Source organism: Lepus europaeus, chromosome 6 (assembly GCF_033115175.1).
Source record: "Lepus europaeus isolate LE1 chromosome 6, mLepTim1.pri, whole genome shotgun sequence".
In the NCBI taxonomy this organism is placed as follows: domain Eukaryota; kingdom Metazoa; phylum Chordata; class Mammalia; order Lagomorpha; family Leporidae; genus Lepus; species Lepus europaeus.
This window is the reverse complement of record NC_084832.1, coordinates 117345806-117363273: the sequence shown is the minus strand read 5'-3', so window position 1 is coordinate 117363273 and position 17468 is coordinate 117345806. Positions and strand designations below refer to the sequence as shown.

The 17468-nt window shown below is 43.9% G+C and overlaps 3 protein-coding genes across 14 annotated transcripts in view; 2 read left to right on the top strand and 1 right to left on the bottom strand.

Annotated features, from left to right (window-relative positions):
- The window catches only part of KRAS (KRAS proto-oncogene, GTPase), a 44184-nt gene extending 39277 nt beyond the window's left edge, over positions 1–4907 (top strand). For both annotated transcript variants that reach the window (XM_062194947.1, XM_062194948.1), the window contains exon 5: positions 534–4907. In XM_062194947.1, the coding sequence (XP_062050931.1) occupies positions 534–650 (117 nt within the window). In that variant the 3' untranslated portion in view covers positions 651–4907. The remainder of the gene's footprint in view (positions 1–533) is intronic.
- A 112-nt stretch (positions 4908–5019) lies between these two features.
- On the bottom strand, positions 5020–13256 carry ETFRF1 (electron transfer flavoprotein regulatory factor 1). 9 transcript variants are annotated; one of them, XM_062194949.1, is made up of 5 exons: positions 13159–13256; positions 12164–12220; positions 8776–8863; positions 6110–6204; positions 5020–6029 (listed from the first exon to the last, which is right to left on the bottom strand). In XM_062194949.1, the coding sequence occupies exons 4-5, from the start codon at positions 6158–6160 to the stop codon at positions 5808–5810; spliced, it is 273 nt and encodes a 90-aa protein (XP_062050933.1). In that variant the 5' UTR covers positions 6161–6204; positions 8776–8863; positions 12164–12220; positions 13159–13256; the 3' UTR covers positions 5020–5807. The 9 variants fall into 9 exon arrangements, with proteins under 9 accessions (XP_062050933.1, XP_062050936.1, XP_062050939.1 ...); XM_062194952.1 differs by having other exon boundaries at positions 13155–13236; XM_062194955.1 differs by lacking the exon at positions 13159–13256 and adding an exon at positions 12906–12924.
- Positions 13257–13365: 109 nt separating this feature from the next.
- Positions 13366–17468, top strand: part of DNAI7 (dynein axonemal intermediate chain 7) — a 102011-nt gene continuing 97908 nt past the window's right edge. For all 3 annotated transcript variants that reach the window (XR_009866234.1, XM_062194946.1, XM_062194945.1), the window contains exon 1: positions 13366–13451. Coding sequence is in view for 2 of the 3 variants with exons in the window: in XM_062194946.1 (XP_062050930.1) it covers positions 13449–13451 (3 nt within the window). In the remaining variant the exon portion in view is untranslated. The remainder of the gene's footprint in view (positions 13452–17468) is intronic.

The window sequence follows — 17468 nt, the reverse complement described above, 5'->3', positions numbered from 1 at the left end:
ATTGGATACTTCTTAGTAAATTAGTTAAACCTAGTAGATTTGTGTAAGTATGGAATCAGGACTCAAATACTGTTATTGTGTTTATATATGAAAATAATTTATAGTTGCATGACTTATATATAAAGTCCAGAAACTCAGGAACAAAAATGTCTGTTGCCCCCTCTCTCTCACAAACAACACACATGCAAGCACACATACACACAATAGGTTTTGGTGACTAAAGTTAGCCACTATGGAAGAATTAGTAGCTAATTAAGTTCTCCTGGAAAAAAGTCATTTGTTTAATTTGATTTTGTACTATTGATTATCTTTGTTGTGAAAATCAGTTTTCCTGTTCGTAATGTTGATAGAATATCCATTTAAGAATCCTAAAAGTGCTATATGTGAGATGTATATTGAGGTGCTCTTGGAGAAACATAAAGTGGCTTTATTATTTCTCAAATTAATGTTTCTATGAAAGGCAATCTGTTAACTGTGTACCTCAAGCCATCATATATAAATCATCACGTTTTAATACTTTTTATGTATTTCAGGGTGTTGACGATGCCTTCTATACATTAGTTCGAGAAATTCGAAAACATAAAGAAAAGATGAGCAAAGATGGTAAAAAGAAGAAAAAGAAGTCAAAGACAAAGTGTATAATTATGTAAATACAATTTGTACTTTTTTCTTAAGGCATACTTAAGTAAAAGTGGTAATTTTTGTACATTACACTAAATTATTAGCATTTGTTTTAGCATTACTTAATTTTTTTTCAGCTCCATGCAGACTGTTAGCTTTTATCCTAAATGCTTATTTTAAAATGACAGTGGAAACTTTTTTTTCCTTTTCCCCCTCTACGTGCCAGTATTCCCTGATTTTGGTTTTCCTAGCAAAGCCTGTGAAAAAGAAACTGAACACCTGAGATGGCCGTCTTGGGGTTCTGGTGCATGCATTCGATTCCTTCCTGTTCTTCTTAATAATTGTGAACGTTGGTGTGAAGCAAATTAATGAAGCTTTCAGATCATCCCTATTTTATGTTTTCTTTAGTCACTTAAATGCATTAATTAGCAACTAACTTCAGTTGAGATTTTTTGATTGGTTTTCCTGAAACATTGAGGGAATACGAATGTATGGACTTGCTGTTGATTCATCTAGGCATCATGTCCTCCAGTGTGTCATCCTCACAAATAGAAAGTTACACTGTTCCCAAGGTTTTCTCGTATTCCCACTGCTGGTTATGGTCACTGTCCTCCAAATATTATATTTTTTCTAGAAAAAGGAAAAAATGGTAAAAATTTCAGGGCAATGGAAAGACTAAGACTCCTAATATATTGCTTTTCCTATTAAGGCAAACCAAGTATGAAGTGGGGATTATAGCAGCCATTTCAGGGCTATATTTATGTGCTACTAAATCTTTATAATAAATGAAACAAATTAATTGTGTGAAAAATTCTCATAGGAATTAAACATAGGCTCCCTGTGTCAGATTGCTGTTCCTTAGCATACATTTACATCTTGGACCTCAGTCTTTGAAAAGATTATTAATTCCAGTAGTGATATTGATGATTCTATGAGCCAGATATAGCTTAGTAGTTGTTGAAGAGACCAAGGTTGTAAGGCCAGGGCCTGTAGGAACCTTTGAGGCTTCCCCGAGAGTGTCAGGGCACAGACTATCCTGTGTTCATCTAGTGTTGCCAGGCATCAGTTGGTCACAGTGGGGACCAGGAGAGTGTTTGCACAGCTCAGAAAGATGTGGTGGTCCCACAGACAAATCAAGAGCATCACGTATTTTTTTTTTAACTTTTAAAAAATTACTTTTAAATATTAACTTGGAAGTTGAAATTTGGGGGTTGGGATATGTCCACATTTTTTTTAAGCTATGAAGTGAGAAAGTTTCAAAATCTCTAGTTTCATGAATTCTCTTAACATTGGCTAAAGTAACATTTCATAAACAATTTTCCATCCTGATCCAAATTTGAAAATAAGGCTTAAGAACAGATAAGTTAACATCAATAAAAAGTTCTTGTGATGCATTTAGAATGAGATGATATGATGAGTTGAAAATAGCACCAGACTAGGAGGAAGGTAACTTAGATGCTGAATACGTTTCTTGTAGAATTCTGGATTTTGAGCAAATCATGTATTGTCCATGTCTTCATGTTAAAAGTCATCATCTCAAAGGCTCTGTGTAACTCCATAGCCGTTTGGTTTACGTTAGCTTAATAAGCATGCATGTGTTTGTCAAACTCCGTACAGTCTAACCTTTTACCTGTGATACCATCTTCATTGCTAGTCTTGGGCAAAATTGTGCATGGGGTGAAGTTTATATTTGTAAGTAGCCATCTGCAGTTTGCAGACTCCCCTCCCACATTAGTGTCTCTTCTTGCCTGCCTATGCTTCCATAAGACCCATGCCGTGATGCAGCTTTCTTTTAATCCTGTTCTAATTCCCCTAACCTCAAAATGTGTTGCTGCTATGGATGTCTCTGTGACATTTTCCCAGTAGGTCACATTCAAAATGCCCTACATGTTATTTCCTCAGGGCTCAAAATAATCTGATAGATACTATAATGGAATTTGACCTAAGAGTTCATTTTTGTGTGGTACCTGTAGCAATTTAATCATGACCCTTAAACGTCAGCTCTTTGCAGCCCAGTCTTCTGGTGACTAGGAATTTTCAAGCTAGATCTGAATAGATAGTGCTTCCAGTGGAAGGAGAAGTTAACAAAGGGAATGCTGCAGTCTACAAGTAGGACTAGCTCTGCTACCAATGATGCATTCCATTTTGTGGTAACTGAAGTCTTCTCACAGTGAAAAATACTTCAAAATTTAATTTAAAGTGCTTTGTGGCAGAACTCGTTTATTTTACAAATACTTTGAGTGCCTCCCCGATGCCAGCCACTACACAAAGAACTACAGATAAGGTACACCCAAAGGAGGGGCATAATCCCTGGCCTTTCACTGTGCTGCCACAGTCTGTAATGCCGCAGCAAGGCATCTGGACGCGACCCAGAGGGAACACAATGTGAATTTTACTTTTGCAAAGAAGGGATTTGGGCTGTGAGGGTTCTTCCAGTTCTAAGATAATTGTTCTGCTATGATTCCATTGTAACTGTTTAATCAAGTTACTTTATGTAAATCACTTAACTTCATTGTTTAATAGAGTAAACTTGATTTTATTGTTTTTTATTTGGCATAACTGTGATTCTGTTGAGACAGTTATAGTATACATTGTTATATGTCAGATACTAATTTAAATTCCAAAGTATGTAATATTCCAATTTTATCTTTGTAGAAATAATTAAAATAGACTTTTAAAAATTAAATATTGGCTTCCAAAATAGTTTCATCTGGGTACAAGCAGGTGCCTGAACCAGTTCACAGAGAAGGGAACTTCTATGTAAAAACGAGTATGATTTGTGAAATGCTATGCTGAACTGCAGATTTTTTTGAGTTTTGTCTAGATAGGGTGTTACGACTTAACCAGTACCTCTTCTCATTTTTACACAGAGAGACATGACCACACTTTAGGAACTGCAGTGCATAAGTGAGGGGATATTTGATGTAGCTGGGCAATGTTTTGAAGGTAGTGGTAATGATCCTTTTTGGTGTGAGTTTTGAATGGCTTAACAAAAGGTTTCTTTAGAGATTTTAAAGGTGGAGAGAATTCTAGAAATAACATAAATGTTACCTAATTGTAATAGCCTTAAACATAAAAATCCTCATTGAAATTGGAAAACAGTGCTGAATTATATAGTCTTAGGCATTAACATGTTTGTGGAAGAACTTAGCTGGCATATGTAGCATAATTTGAGTGGAATAGTCCCAATTAGGAATTCTAGGCTCTATTTTAACTGAGTCACACTGCATAGGAATTTAGAATATAACTTTTTTGGGTTATCAGACAAAACCTTTGCCATGATTGCACAATTTTGTCCTAATATATTCATCTATAGATACTTTCTGAAGCATGTTTAAGTTACAGTTTGCACAAGTTCATCTCATTTGTATTCCAGAGCTGTTTTTTTTTCTTCTGTGCACCATTTTTTTTCCCAAACAAATACATATACATTTAGGAATTTTTTTGGTAGGCAATGCAGACTATCTGAAAACATTTCCATTTGTCAAAAATAGTAATTTCTTGGTCATTGCTTGGTAGTGCTTTTTAAAACCCAGCAGCTAATTTAAAACAATTTATATTTAATAACTTCTTTGTTACTGTTGGGTAGCATGAATTCTGCATTGAGAAATTGAATAACATACAACTAATAGCTGTAAATTCTGTCAGAAAATGAAAATTATTTCTTAGAGATGCGTTCACATTAGTTTTTAATGCATAGTCATAACTAGAGGAAGATTTGTGTTTTAGTTGACTAGTTTGAAGTGCCTGTTTGGGATGATGAGAGGCAATTTAGATGGACTTAGAAAAGACAAAAGTTATTATCTGAGAAACATCCGTCACAGAAGGCCCACCCCCCCACTAGCGCTCAGTGAGTTATATGATGCTTATCCAAGTTTCCAGTTCCACTGTCTTGTGTTTTCATGTTGAAAATACTTTTGAATTTTTCCTTTGAGTGCCAATTTCTTACTAGTACTATTTCTTAATGTAACATGTTTACCTGGAATGTATTTTAACTATTTTTGTATAGTGTAAACTGAAACATGCACATTTTGTACATTGTGCTTTTTTTGTGGGACATATGCAGTGTGATCCAGTTGTTTTCCATCCTTTGGTTGCGCTGACTTAGGAATGTTGGTCATATCAAACATTAAATTTTAAAGTGACCACTCTTTTAATTAAAATTAACTTTTAAATGTTTATAGGAGTATGTGCTGTGAAGTGATATGAAATTTGTAATATTTTTGTCATGAACTGTACTGCTCCTAATTATTGTAATGTAATAAAAATAGTTATGGTGACTATGATAGTGTGTATTTCTTGATGGAAATTCAAATCATTTACCTCAAAGTTGATCATGGAGTACTTTATAAACCACAGACACTGTAGCACACCAGTGAATCTTACAGGTATACCAGGTTGTAAGTTAGGAAAAGTATTCTTTATTTATAAAAGCTGTTGTGAACATCATGTAGAGGTTTAAGTGCTTAAACATAAAACCATATTAGCTCTAGATCCACTGTCATGTTAACTTATTGAGAAGTAGATGTGAAACAAATCTGCCTTAGGACAAGAGTCTACAACATTTATTACTTTTTATCAAGGAAGGTAAGTGGGGCACAACAGGTGATTTGTTTGAAGGCCCAAAGGGAGTCAGCAGCCAAAGTAATAATGGAAATAATGTATGTAATGCCAGTCACCAACAGAGAATTTCAGAGCCAGAAGTAATCTTACTCCATACATCATATTATTTCTGTAACTACACTGAGGTCATTAGCAGTTGCTATTTGTTTTGCAGTGAACCTTGAATATGTAATGTTAATGTACCAAATTGGGTCAAAAATACTTTAAAGAGGAATAAATGTGTAAGAAATTGGACACTGAATAGCAATCTCTTGTCAGTAAAATGGAGAAACAGGCAGAGTAATTGGCTAAAATCTATTAAATCAGACATTTAAGTATATTATATGTTCATTCAAGAAGGGGTGCTTGTTAATTTGTAATTGAAGGTATAGTTAATTGCTATTTTAGTATAAAATTTGAGCATGAAAGGTTGCTAATGAAGCTCTCAGTTTGAATAGCAGGTGAAATTCAACCAGAGTAGGGCAGCACAGCATTTGTGTGTGTGTTTTAACACAGCCTGTGTATCTGACAATTTTAAGTCAGAACTATTTCACAGCATTTTTAGCCAGTTACAGTAGCAATGATCAGTTAGTTTTGTTGGTATCTGAGTAATAGCGTTGTTTCATAGCTCTGTATTTCCTAAGGAAGTATAAGGCTTCTAACTCTTTCATTACAAATTCGCCCCGTCCAATAAGTTCTCTGATCTTCTCTGGGTCCTTCACATCTTTGTTTTTAAGGAAAACATTCTTCAGACGCCTTTTAAAATAGTCTGCTCCTTTTGGATAGTCTCGTCCAAGATACAGCAGCTTAAAAAAGAAAGATTATATATTTCTAAACAATTCATGTCTTAAAATACATTTGTAAGAATGGCAACACAATTACTTACATTTTTGTAAAGATTCAGTACTTCTCCTCTTAAAGAATTGGCCATGTTCATTTATCTTGGAAATTGGAAGCTATCTACTTCCATTTATAAGATACCTAAAGAAAAGAAGATTTTTTTTTTTTTTTGCAAATAAGTATATTTTAGTCTTTAAAATTAATCAGAGAAGAAACATTACATATTGGGAAGCAGTAGCTTTTACAATCAATAAATATTGAGTACTTTTATGTCCCAGGTACTGGGATATACCTGTGAATCAGTTCTATTCTTTTTACAGAACTGACTTCTAAGGGGGGACATAAGAATGCTTGGGAATGTGACAGATGCTATAAGGAGAAAGTGGATTATCAGTATCTTCCCTCGTGTGCCACCATGGAACAAATTAGAACAGATCTGAACCAGCTAATCCCAGCTGCCTAATTTTCAGGCTGTTTACTTTCCTTGTCAGAAGAAAGACTGTGTTTACCTGCTGTCAGCAGAAGGCCAGATCCATTTAGAGGATCAAAAAGAGCCCTGATCAGACCTGGAAGGAAGCTATTCAAGCGGCAGCTAAAACCCAGAAGAAACAGAGCAGGCTGGCAAAGGCAGATGGGCAACAAGTAGGTGGCGAAGAGGCCACTGAGCAGCCTTTGTACAACAGCCTAAACCTGGAAAGGAATGTCTACCTCTGACTATTGGAGTAGCAATTAATCATAAAGTTCCTAACACTGTATTTAGAAACTAATCTTGATGGAAGTGTTAGAAGCCAAGATCTGGGTGCCAGAAGTCCTCATTACTTCAGGGTGATCACTATTCCCAGGTCCACTAACAGGACGATGCTGCAAATGTAAAGGTGGATACTAATGAGTATGTATCTATCAGTCTCCATACAATCTGACACCTAAAATTGTATTCCAACACTATAAAGATTTTTTTTAGTTTCTCCCTGTCCATGGTTTTGCCACTTTTGACCAATAATGAGAAACAGATTTTTGGATCATTACCTGTTGTGGAACCAAATTCCTGTCACTTTGACCACCCAGCACTCTACTGAGTGAGCCCTGCAACCTAGTGCCAGACCACCATTACCACTGTCTCATCCTCCCCATTCTCTTGGGCACAAATGACTTAGTCTACACCACTTCTTTCTCCTGTTCTGACTCCAACCTGTGTCACCACCTAAGAATGCCCTTCTCACCTCATGCCAGGCTGCTTTCATGCATTACCCCACCCCCATCCCACACTGGTTCTGGTTACCCTTGCTGGGCTGCTGCCTTGCCAACTATTTCTCATCCTCCTACCCCTTTCCCAGATGCCTGCGTTGCTTGGCCCCACCTAACTGGCTTTTGCACTGAATTAATCGGAACCACAAGCAGGAAGCAACTTAAAGACCTTTTCGATCAGTTTGTTTTGTTTTGTTTTGTTTTGGAGAGGCAGAGTTAAGACAGAGAGACAGGGAGAGGTCTTCCTTCTGTTGGTTCACTCCGCAAATGGCCACCATGGCCGGCACTGTGCTGATCCGGAGCCAGGAGCCAGGTGCTTCCTCCTGGTCTACCACACAGGTGCAGGGGCCCAAGCACTTGGGCCATCCTCCACTGCCTTCCCGGACCACAGCAGAGAGCTGGACTAGACGAGGAGCAACCGGGACTAGAACCAGGGTGCCAGCGCTGCAGGCAGAGGATTAGCTAAGTGAGCCATGGCGCCAGCCCCTTAGATCAGTTTTAAGAGTCATAGTTAAGCAGCAGAAAATAGATTAAAATTATAGCATTCACTTCAATTGAAAACAATAGTGCGAGGTCTAGCATTGTGGCTTGATGGGTTGAGCCTCTGCCTGCAGTGTCAGTATCCCATGTGGGTGCCAGTTTGTGTCCTGGCTGCTCCATTTCTGATCCAGCTCTCTGCTGATGCACCTGGAAAAGCAGCGGAAGATGGCCCAAGTCTGTGGACCTTTGCCACCCACATGGAAGACCCTGAGGAGATTCCTGGCTCCTGGCTTCATTCTGGCTCAGCCCAGGCCACTGCAGCCATTGAGGGAGAGGGTCACCAGATAATGATCTCTCTCTAGTTCTGCCTTTCAAATAAATAAGTTTTTTTTTTTTTTAAAGTAATGGTGCTGAATAATGGTCCTTCATTCCTGTTACTTGGGTCAGCCTTAAAGGATAATAGTGTACATTCTTATTGCGACTTTACTGTAGCCTCCTGAATCCCTCATCTTCTGGGGAATTTTGACAAAGTATACATCTTTTATAATTTGAAAAAGAGTATCAGTGCTGTTCATGTATTTCATCTGAAAATTTTCATAATTTGTATAAGAAACAGTGTCTAACATGTACAAAATAAAATACACATCTGGGTACCCATCACTTGAATCAGGAAATAGAAAACTGAAAGTCTTAGAAGCTGGCATATCCCTTTCCACCTGCATTTCCTTCCCGTTCTCTACCAACATAGCCACCGACTCCCTCATTATTCACCTGCTTTGTAGTTTTCCCACCCATGAACTGTGTTCTAAATAATACATTTAGTTTTGACAGTCTGAGCAGCAAGCATGAATCCAAAGAACCATCCTGCTGTTAAAGCCAGACAGTCCTCAGCTGTCTTTCCTTTTTACAGGTTCAAGGTAGGTCCCTCTGGAGAAGGAACTGTATTTTCAGTGAATTCTGACATTGGGGGCTGGGGAAGCCTGTTACCTGCTTTACTCTCACCAAAGCCCAGATCAACTTTGAGGACAGGTTGAAGCAGAAGGGTAAAAAGTGAATGTCCTCTGTTGCTCCCAGTCTGTAGGCACAGAAGAGAGCAGGAATTTCATTACCACGAAATCAACACACAGAAAAGTACGGATAAGAATCTGGGCCGGGTGTGTTCAGGTCAGAAAGATGGTACATTGGAAGCAGGGTTCCTGCTGGTGACAGCGACCAGTGTGAGTCACCCTGTCCACTGCTCAGACACTGCATACATAGCTGCTCTGTATTGAGGGGCACAGCTACTCACCACCCTCCTAGAAATACCTTTTGACTTTTATATTTCTCATTATCTAAATTGTTCTGTCTTCTGATTTAACTTTTGTGTTGGCAAAGCATATCCTCTCTAGTGTCTTGAAAGTACTACATGAAGGTAAATGAGCTTCTGGATGTCTAAAAATGGCTGCTTCCTTAAAGTTGGTTAATAGTTTGGCTAGGTATAGAATTCCAAGCTGGAACTGAATTTCAATATTTGAAGTAGTTGCTCATGTGTAATTTTGCTGCCATCTTTGCTGTCAAGAACTGTAAAGCAGTCCTTACAGGTAAATGCTTTGTATTTTCTTCCTCTTTCTAGAGACTAACAATCTTCTCTATGAAGATGTTGAAATTTTCTGATGAAATGTTGATGTGAGTTTATTTTCATCTATCATGCTCAGCACTTGGGCCTTGCAGTCTTGTCATTTGTTTCTTTCAATTTGGCAAAAAACACTTGATCTTATTCATGATTCCTGCTTCCGTTCCCATTTTCTCTTTTCTCCCTTCCCGGAATTTCTGTTTGAATGGTGGACTTCTGACATTTCCTCTTTCTTTTCTTTTTTTCCCCCCTGCATTTTCTGTTTCTTTATAGTCTGCTTTCTGTGAGGATTTTCTCATCTTCATGTTTCAGGCATTCTACTGAGTTTTTAATTGCACCATAACTTCCAGGAATACTTTTTATTACTATAAAAGTTCAATTTTTGGTATTTTGTTCTTGTTTATTCAGGGATACAATATAAGTGTGCAGCTGCATAATATATGGATTCCAGAAAACCCTTTCATTTGCAAAAACATTAATAATAAGAGGGCTTATGAGGGAAATTCATACTTTTGGGGCAGACCACTGAAACCTATGCAGCTGTAATCAGGACTGGAGCAAAAATCAGAAATTGGTACCTAGACAGGTCATTTGGACCAGTTAGATTTCTTTGATCATAGCTGGATTCTACTTCAGAGATGTTAAAATTGCTGAACTAGGGCCGGGGCTGTGGCTCAACAGGCTAATCCAGGTTCTGGTCCCGGTCGGGGTGCAGGATTCTGTTCTGGTTGCCCCTCTTCCAGTCCAGCTCTATGCTATGGCCCGGGAGTGCAGTGGAGGATAGCCCAGGTGCTTGGGCTCTGCACCCCATGGGAGACCAGGAGAAGTGCCTGGCTCCTGCCTTCAGGTCGGCACAGTGCGCCGGCCGCGGTGGCCATTGGAGGGTGAACCAACGGCAAAAAGGAAGACCTTTCTCTCTCTCTCTCTCTCTCTGTCCACTCTGCCTTTCAAAAATTTAAGAAAAAAAAAAAATGCTGAACTAGTTGCGTACCTGGGGCCTGGAAACCAATCTTCAGGGATGATGGATATATTTATTATCTTCATTGTGATGGTTTCAGAGGTGTGTACATATATCAAATTTGTCAAATGTATTACTTTAAGTGCAGCTTTTTATATGTCAGTTGTATCTGGGTAAAATTTCACAAGTAACAGACTAGAAATGCTGGCAACACTAAGCATAGAGCGAGGAGACACTGAGAAACCTGGAAGTAGAGATCTGTCTAAACCAAAGGTTCTCAGAGGGTAGGGTGCTAGTCCAGCCTGCCACCAGTCTGGCTGCACAAAACCTGTATGCTTCTCTGGGGAGGAAGCCCTGCATGTAAGCATTTGACATTTTTTAAAAAGTACCAGGGTACTTAAAAAAATTGTGGAAAAAAATGGAATTAATGGGTAAGTTTATTTTGCTGCTAAAATTTTTGAAATCCATGCACTTTTTCATAGTATGCATTTTCTGTGAACTTTTTGAAGATGCTGCGTAAACCTGAAATACAAATGGACAAATGCCACCAGTATAGTGGCTGAGTGGCCACTGTAACCTGTTGCTGGAGTTCATACATCTGCGTCTCTGGCTCCTTTCTTAGGGCAAAAAAAAATCACCCAGGAACTGCCATTGCTTCCACATCATATTTGTAAAATTCCCGTTTTAGAGACTCAGCACTTTGTTGTACAATACGCTTTGTCTTGGATGCTTTTGCCCAACAGTAATCTTAGGTTAGTTAAGTGTTGTATGCAGGTTTAAGGTTATGCTAACCTGTGATGTCCAATATGTTAGACATATTAAATGTATGTGTGACTTACAATTTATTTTCAGCTTATGATAGGATTATCAGGACATAACCCCATGTATGTCAAGGAGTGTCCCTTTCATTAAAAATCTTTTTCTTTTGGTAGAGACTCATTTCCAGTGTGATTCATGATTCATTCTTACTGAGAAATGACCAAAAAAAATGCATTTTTCAAATCAGAATTAAAACTACATAGATGTAATTTCAGATTGCAAATTATAGCCCACGGAATGCCACGCAGAGCACAGCTTCAGTTAATTCAGCGTGTAGCCTGTGAAACTCGGACACCTGCCTGAAGTTGTCCCTTGTAGAGTTTATGCATAACAATATCTGCCTAGCAAAAAAGCTCATGGAACTAAGGTAAGTCTGTCCAAGTCTTTGACTTGAGTTTATACAGAATAATGTAGTTCATCTTTATTATTCTACACTTGGCCTTCAGGCAGCAGGTTTGGTTTAGCCATGGGGAGAAAAAGGGCCCCAGGGTTCCCAGGTGAGCAGTCCAAATGCAGCAGGGACCTGGGCTACTCCTTAACCCTGCGTGAAGTCCGAGAGGTAACTGCCCCAAGTACAGAGCCGGATGAGCTGGCGACTGCGAGAAGCCCTCGTTATTCTGAGACTCGAGTGTGTGGTGGGTTATAGGGGGTGCGATCCCCACTGTGTTGTAGGTTTTCTCCAGTGACTGGCCTCAGCTGAAGCAGCCCCAGTCCTGGGTTAAAGGAGAGTTGTCACTTCACTAGTGGTTACGGTGCCCAAAGCTGTTAGTCACTCTTCCCTGTGAAGTTCAATGGTAACTGAAGCTGAAGGAAACTGGCCGAGTGAGCTACGCTGGTACCTCGTTATCTGTCACTGCTTGGCTTCCGTGAGCCCGGAAGCCTGCACCCAAGCGCTTCAGAGAGTACGGAAGCAGAGGTGAGTGCCAGCCAGTTCGGCGATGACGCAAGGAGATGGGGATGTGTTTTTAGAAGGGGCAGATACGAACCTGCCTGAAGGTGAGGAGGAGAGGCCAGGAACGGGGCGGCCTTGTCAGTTCCGCAGCCTGTACAGGTGCCGGAGGAAAATGAAGCTGTGACTCCTAGAACACGGGCCCGCCCCCCGGAATCTGACACCCCCACCGCAGTGCCTCCTCCCTGGCAGGGAGGCGGGTTTCAGAGTCCTCTCCTGGAGCCCCAGCAGTCTAAGGTAACTGGGGGTCGCCCTCACGCCTCCTGATTCCCACCGATCCTACCGTGGCGGGCTTGCATTCTACACTGTCAGTTCTGTTAAAGATGAATTCAAAACAAAAGCAGACTTCCAGACCGAGTAGCCCCGGGAGACTACATTAGAACTTAAAAGTCCCAGTAAGGCGCGTGCATCTTGCTCCCAGGATTGGGGGGCAGTGTCCCGTGACGCAAGCCTGGGTCCCCTTGTTTTCTCCGGCCCAGTGCAAGGCTCAGAGAGGCTGCAGGGTCAGGGAGAAGGAGCCCCGCATCTGGTTTTCCCGGGGTGTAGAGAGCCAGGCGGGAGGCGGCAGGTGCGGAGGTCCAGCGGCCTGCGACCTTGGGCTCTCGCCGGGCCTGGCGATCTTCCTCTGCGGGCCACGGGCTGGCCCAGGAATGGCTCCGGGCTGCCCTTCGGGAATTGGCGTCTACTTCGCCCAGGAAGTAAACAGAACGCCGAGCCGAGAGCAGGCCGAAGGTCACCCATCTCAAAGTCAACAGCCCTTCCAGAGCCCATGCGGCTACCTCTTCCTCCCCCTGGCCGAACCAGGAGTCCCGCGGCCCTCCGGCCCCGGCCGTGGGCAGCCCCCCAGGGTGCCAGTCGCTGGATCCAATCGCGAACCCTCCCCCGGGAAGGCCCGCTCGGAAAACTGAGCAAGACCGGCTGTCAGCATCGGGGGACGCTGGGACACCCTGCGCACAGCCGGCAGGCCGCGCCCACAGCACACGGCCACCTCCAGACCCCAGGAGCCGGAAAACGCCGCGGCCACTCACGCACTTTCCGGCACGCCACAGCCGTAAACGCCGCCGACCCCTTCCACGGCTCCCGTCAGTCAACCGCGAGAGCTGGGCGGGGCGCGGTGAGGGGGGAGGATCCAGCCGTCAGCGAAAGGGGAGGAGCGCCAGCCGGAAGTACCCCAGCGCGGCTGCGCAGGGCGCTGCGCGCGCGCGCCGGCTCGGCCTCGGAGCCCGAGTGGGCGGGGCCTGTCGTCGTGACAACCGGGCAGCGTTTATCCACATAGCCTCCTGCGCTGACCGCGGACGGAGGACGCTGGCCACCGCCTCCTCATGGTGAGTTGGGACGATGAGGGATACGGGTGAAGGGGCGAGCCCTGATTCTGCTTGTCCGGTGTGAAATGGTGTCCCAGGAGCCCAAGGGAGCGGGTACGGTGAGGCGAGAACGCGTCCTCCCGGGGTGGTGACCACCGACCTGTCTGGCCCCCGGGGAGTCCGAGTTGGCGTCTGAGCGGCCGCTCGGCGCCCCAGTGTCGCACACGGGTCGTCGTGAGCGCTGGCCGCAGCCTGGCCCCTGCAGTCCCGGGTGGCGGGGGTGTTCTCTTGCTCCCCCAGGCGTTCGTCGAGCTGGTGCGATTTACTCTGAGAAGTCGTCTCGGAGGGCTTTTTGTGGGGGTCTGTAGGGGCTCTGGGGGGATTCCAGATGCTCAGCTCGCATTAGCTGTGTTGAAGCGTCTGTCTTGGTTTAATGCGCTCCTCCCCAGGGCTCGCTCCGGCTGATAGGCCGCCGTGAGATTTCCCCCCCCCCCCCCGCTGTTGTCAGTGTCGTTTGCACCAAGACATCGCCTGTGGGTACAACCGGAGCAAGTGGAGGGTGTACTTTCGGTGTGAGTTATTTCATCCATGCATTAAGGGGAAACATGAAGTGTGTTCCGTTTGCTTGGCGCTGGGCTGGAAGCCAAGAATGCAAGGATGGCTGTGACCACCTTGCTGTGGGAGACAGATGAAACACATTATCTGCGAGGCCGCTTTGTAACTGTCTCAGTGGGAAGCACCTAAAATGGGGTAAGACACGGTTGGACGTGAAATGGGTGCATGGGAGGCAGACAGAGGAAGGAAGGACGGAGTGGTGGCTTTGAACCCGCTGTAAATGGTGGCAAGAGAGAGTGGGGCGCGTTCCTGGCCAAGTGCAAACGGAGCTTAAGCCCATCTCTAAGTGCTGATAAACTCGGGGAGGGCAAGCATCTACTTGCTACTTTCCTGTGGGTGCTTCAGCTGCTGCTTCTTGGAACTTGCAGCAATGTTTCTCAAAGTGTGGCCCATGGACTGTTCCCCGCACTTCCGTCTCATCTGAAGTACTTACAGATCCCGCACATGCTGGGGCCTGCCCCCCTCCAGATCCGCTGAGTTCGTTTCTGGGGGGTGCCTAAGTGAGAAGTTACACCGTGAGCAAGGAGAGCCGCGCTGTTCTGCACACTGGAAGTCCCAGATGCAGACAGCTCTGCTCCCTCTGCAGGCCCTAGCGAGCGGTTGGTCAGACCTCGCTGTTAGCTCCAGATGGCTCCAGGCTCTGCATGGTGTTTACCCTGGGCGCCTGTGCCCTCGCTGCCCCTTGTGGTGGAGACACCAGCTACATTGGACGAGGGGCCCACCCTCTTCCTGGAGAACTTCACCTTAATTTGAATCAACGGTGAGCTATTTTCAGTCCGGTAAACTCTGGGTTCTAGGGGTTAAAGACGGCAGCGTGTGAATTTTAGAGGAAGGCAGTTCAGCCCGTCACTCATACTCATCCCAGTGTGGGAAAGGGAGTGAGTGCACTTTTAGTCCTGGAACATCCATTGCTAAGAAGCTTCCCCAGGTGATTCTTAGAACACCTGCAGTACCTGATGGCTCTCTCTTCTGACCTACGGGACAGGTGGGGATGTGCACTTGCTCAAACCTGCTTCGTAGTCAGCGCTTTAGGGAGAGACTGTGTCGGGGCTCAGAGAGCAGTATCTCCAACATGGGTGCTTTGAGTTGCCAATTGGCCTTAGAACTGAGGTCCCAAGTCCCTTTGGCCTGCCCTCGTTTCTCCTCTTCCCAGCCTAGGAAAGGCTCTCGGAACATCCTGTCTGCTTGACTGCGAGGGTTAGACAGCCAGCATAGCCTTCGGTCTCCTTACTGAAATTTTGTTACCCCTAGAAGACTGCACTCATATTGTAGGGAGAGAGACTGAAGGCAGAGACTTGTCACCTGCCACTTCTGTTTCGTCTCACAGAGAATCATTTACAACCTCTTGTCTGTTCTGTGGACCCAACAGGTGTTCCAGGCCATTGAGGCCGCCTGAAAGTCATTTTTTATTCACCTGAAACATGTCTTCTTCCCCCATTTTCCTCTTCCCCTGTCGAAAGGAATAAGTTTTGTGTCGTGTTGGGTTAGAGGGTGCACTCCTACGATTTCCCCCGTGCCGACTCCCTTTGCACGTTGATGAAATGGCACGCCTTTCTCCTATCTAGTCCGTCTTCGTCAGTTTATTCCAGCAGTTCTTCCGAGGGTGAAGGTGAAGTTTCTCTTTGCTTCTGTAATGACCCCACGGGAGACCCAGATTGAATTCTTGGCTCCTGGCTTCAGTCTGCCATGGCGCTGGCAGTTGTGGACATTTGGGAAATGAAACAGTGGATGGGAAATCACTCTCTCTGTCTGTGTCTCTCCCCCTCCTGTCACTCTGTCATTCAAATAAAATAATTAACTAATTTACAAAAATGCTTATCTGCTTGAGAACAGATAGTGCTCATTAGAACTATGATGGCTAGAACTTATTTTAAAATGCAAGTATGTTAATTATTAATAGAAAATATGATAAGAAAAAGAACCCATTTGTAAAAATTATAAGAGTAGTTTGTACTGTTACTCTTTATGTTAATTCTAACACTTCAGGGTACCTTGTATATAAATCATTAAAAAGTATCTGCCCGGCCGGCGCCACAGCTCACTTGGCTAATCCTCCGCCTTGCGGCGCCGGCACACCGGGTTCTAGTCCCGGTCGGGGCACCGATCCTGTCCCGGTTGCCCCTCTTCCAGGCCAGCTCTCTGCTGTGGCCAGGGAGTGCAGTGGAGGATGGCCCAAGTGCTTGGGCCCTGCACCCCATGGGAGACCAGGATAAGCCCCTGGCTCCTGCCACTGGATCAGCGCGGTGCGCCGGCCGCAGCGCGCTACCACGGCGGCCATTGGAGGGTGAACCAACGGCAAAAAGGAAGACCTTTCTCTCCGTCTCTCTCTCACTGTCCACTCTGCCTGTCAAAAAAAAAAAAAAGTATCTGCCCAATGAATTAGTGAAGTATATACACTTTTTTTTTTTTTTGATAGGCAGAGTGGATAGAGAGAGAGACAGAGAGAAAGGTCTTCCTTTTTGCCATTGGTTCAGCCTCCAGTGGCCGCTGCGGCCGGCGCATCTCACCGATCCGAAGCCAGGAGCCAGGTCCTTCTCCTGGTCTCCCATGCGGGTGCAGGGCCCAAGGACTTGGGCCATCCTCCACTGCCTTCCCGGGCCATAGCAGAGAGCTGGCCTGGAAGAGGGGCAACCAGGATAGAATCCGGCACCCCAACCGGGACTAGAACCTGGTGTGCTGGTGCCGCAAGGCGGAGGATTAGCCTGTTAAGCCACGACGCCGGCCAAGTATATACACTTTTCAGGAAGATATAATCTGATGTGTTCATTCTGTAATTGAAATCTGTTATTGTGATAGCCATGTAACTTAAACCAATATTTTCCATGTATGGCTCTTCAAAAATTTAAAGCACATAATCTGTCGTCATAACATTTCCTACCAACTCCCTACCAGAAATCTTAGGGATACAGGGACCTAATAAGGAAGTTACAAGTAATATTATACTCATCGGGTGGGCAGTTGGCATAGTGGTTAAGATGCCACGTGGGATACCCACATTGTGTATTGTACTGCCTGAGTTAGAGACCCAGCTCCTCTGTTCACTCCAGCTTCCTGCTGGTGCACCCTTGGGAGGCAGCAGGTCATGGCTCAGTGTTTGGTTTCCTGGCACCCACATGTAAGACCTGTACTGAGTTCCTGGCTTTGGCCTGGCCCAGAACAGCTGTTGTGCACATTTTGAGAGTGAACCTGCAGTTGGGAAATTTCTCTCTCTTTCTTTCTCTCTGCCTTTCAAATAAAATAAATAAATAAAATTTTAAGAACAAAAAATACAGTTGTACATCTATACCGAAATTCTGTGTTTAACCACTTTGCTGAACACCGGCCCCTGGGATAGTTCTGGATTTGCAAAGTTGCACAGATGGCACTGAGAGTTCCTTTATGCCCTTTATCAGTTGTCCCAGTTTTAACATGTTACATAATGAT

Coding starts and splice junctions, on each gene's coding strand:
- ETFRF1 (XM_062194949.1), bottom strand. CDS start 6,160: ATGAACATGGCCAATTCTTTAAGAGGAGAAGTACTGAATCTTTACAAA. Junction 6,030..6,109: donor TACTGAATCTTTACAAAAAT/GTAAGTAATTGT, acceptor TTCTTTTTTAAG/CTGCTGTATCTTGGACGAGA.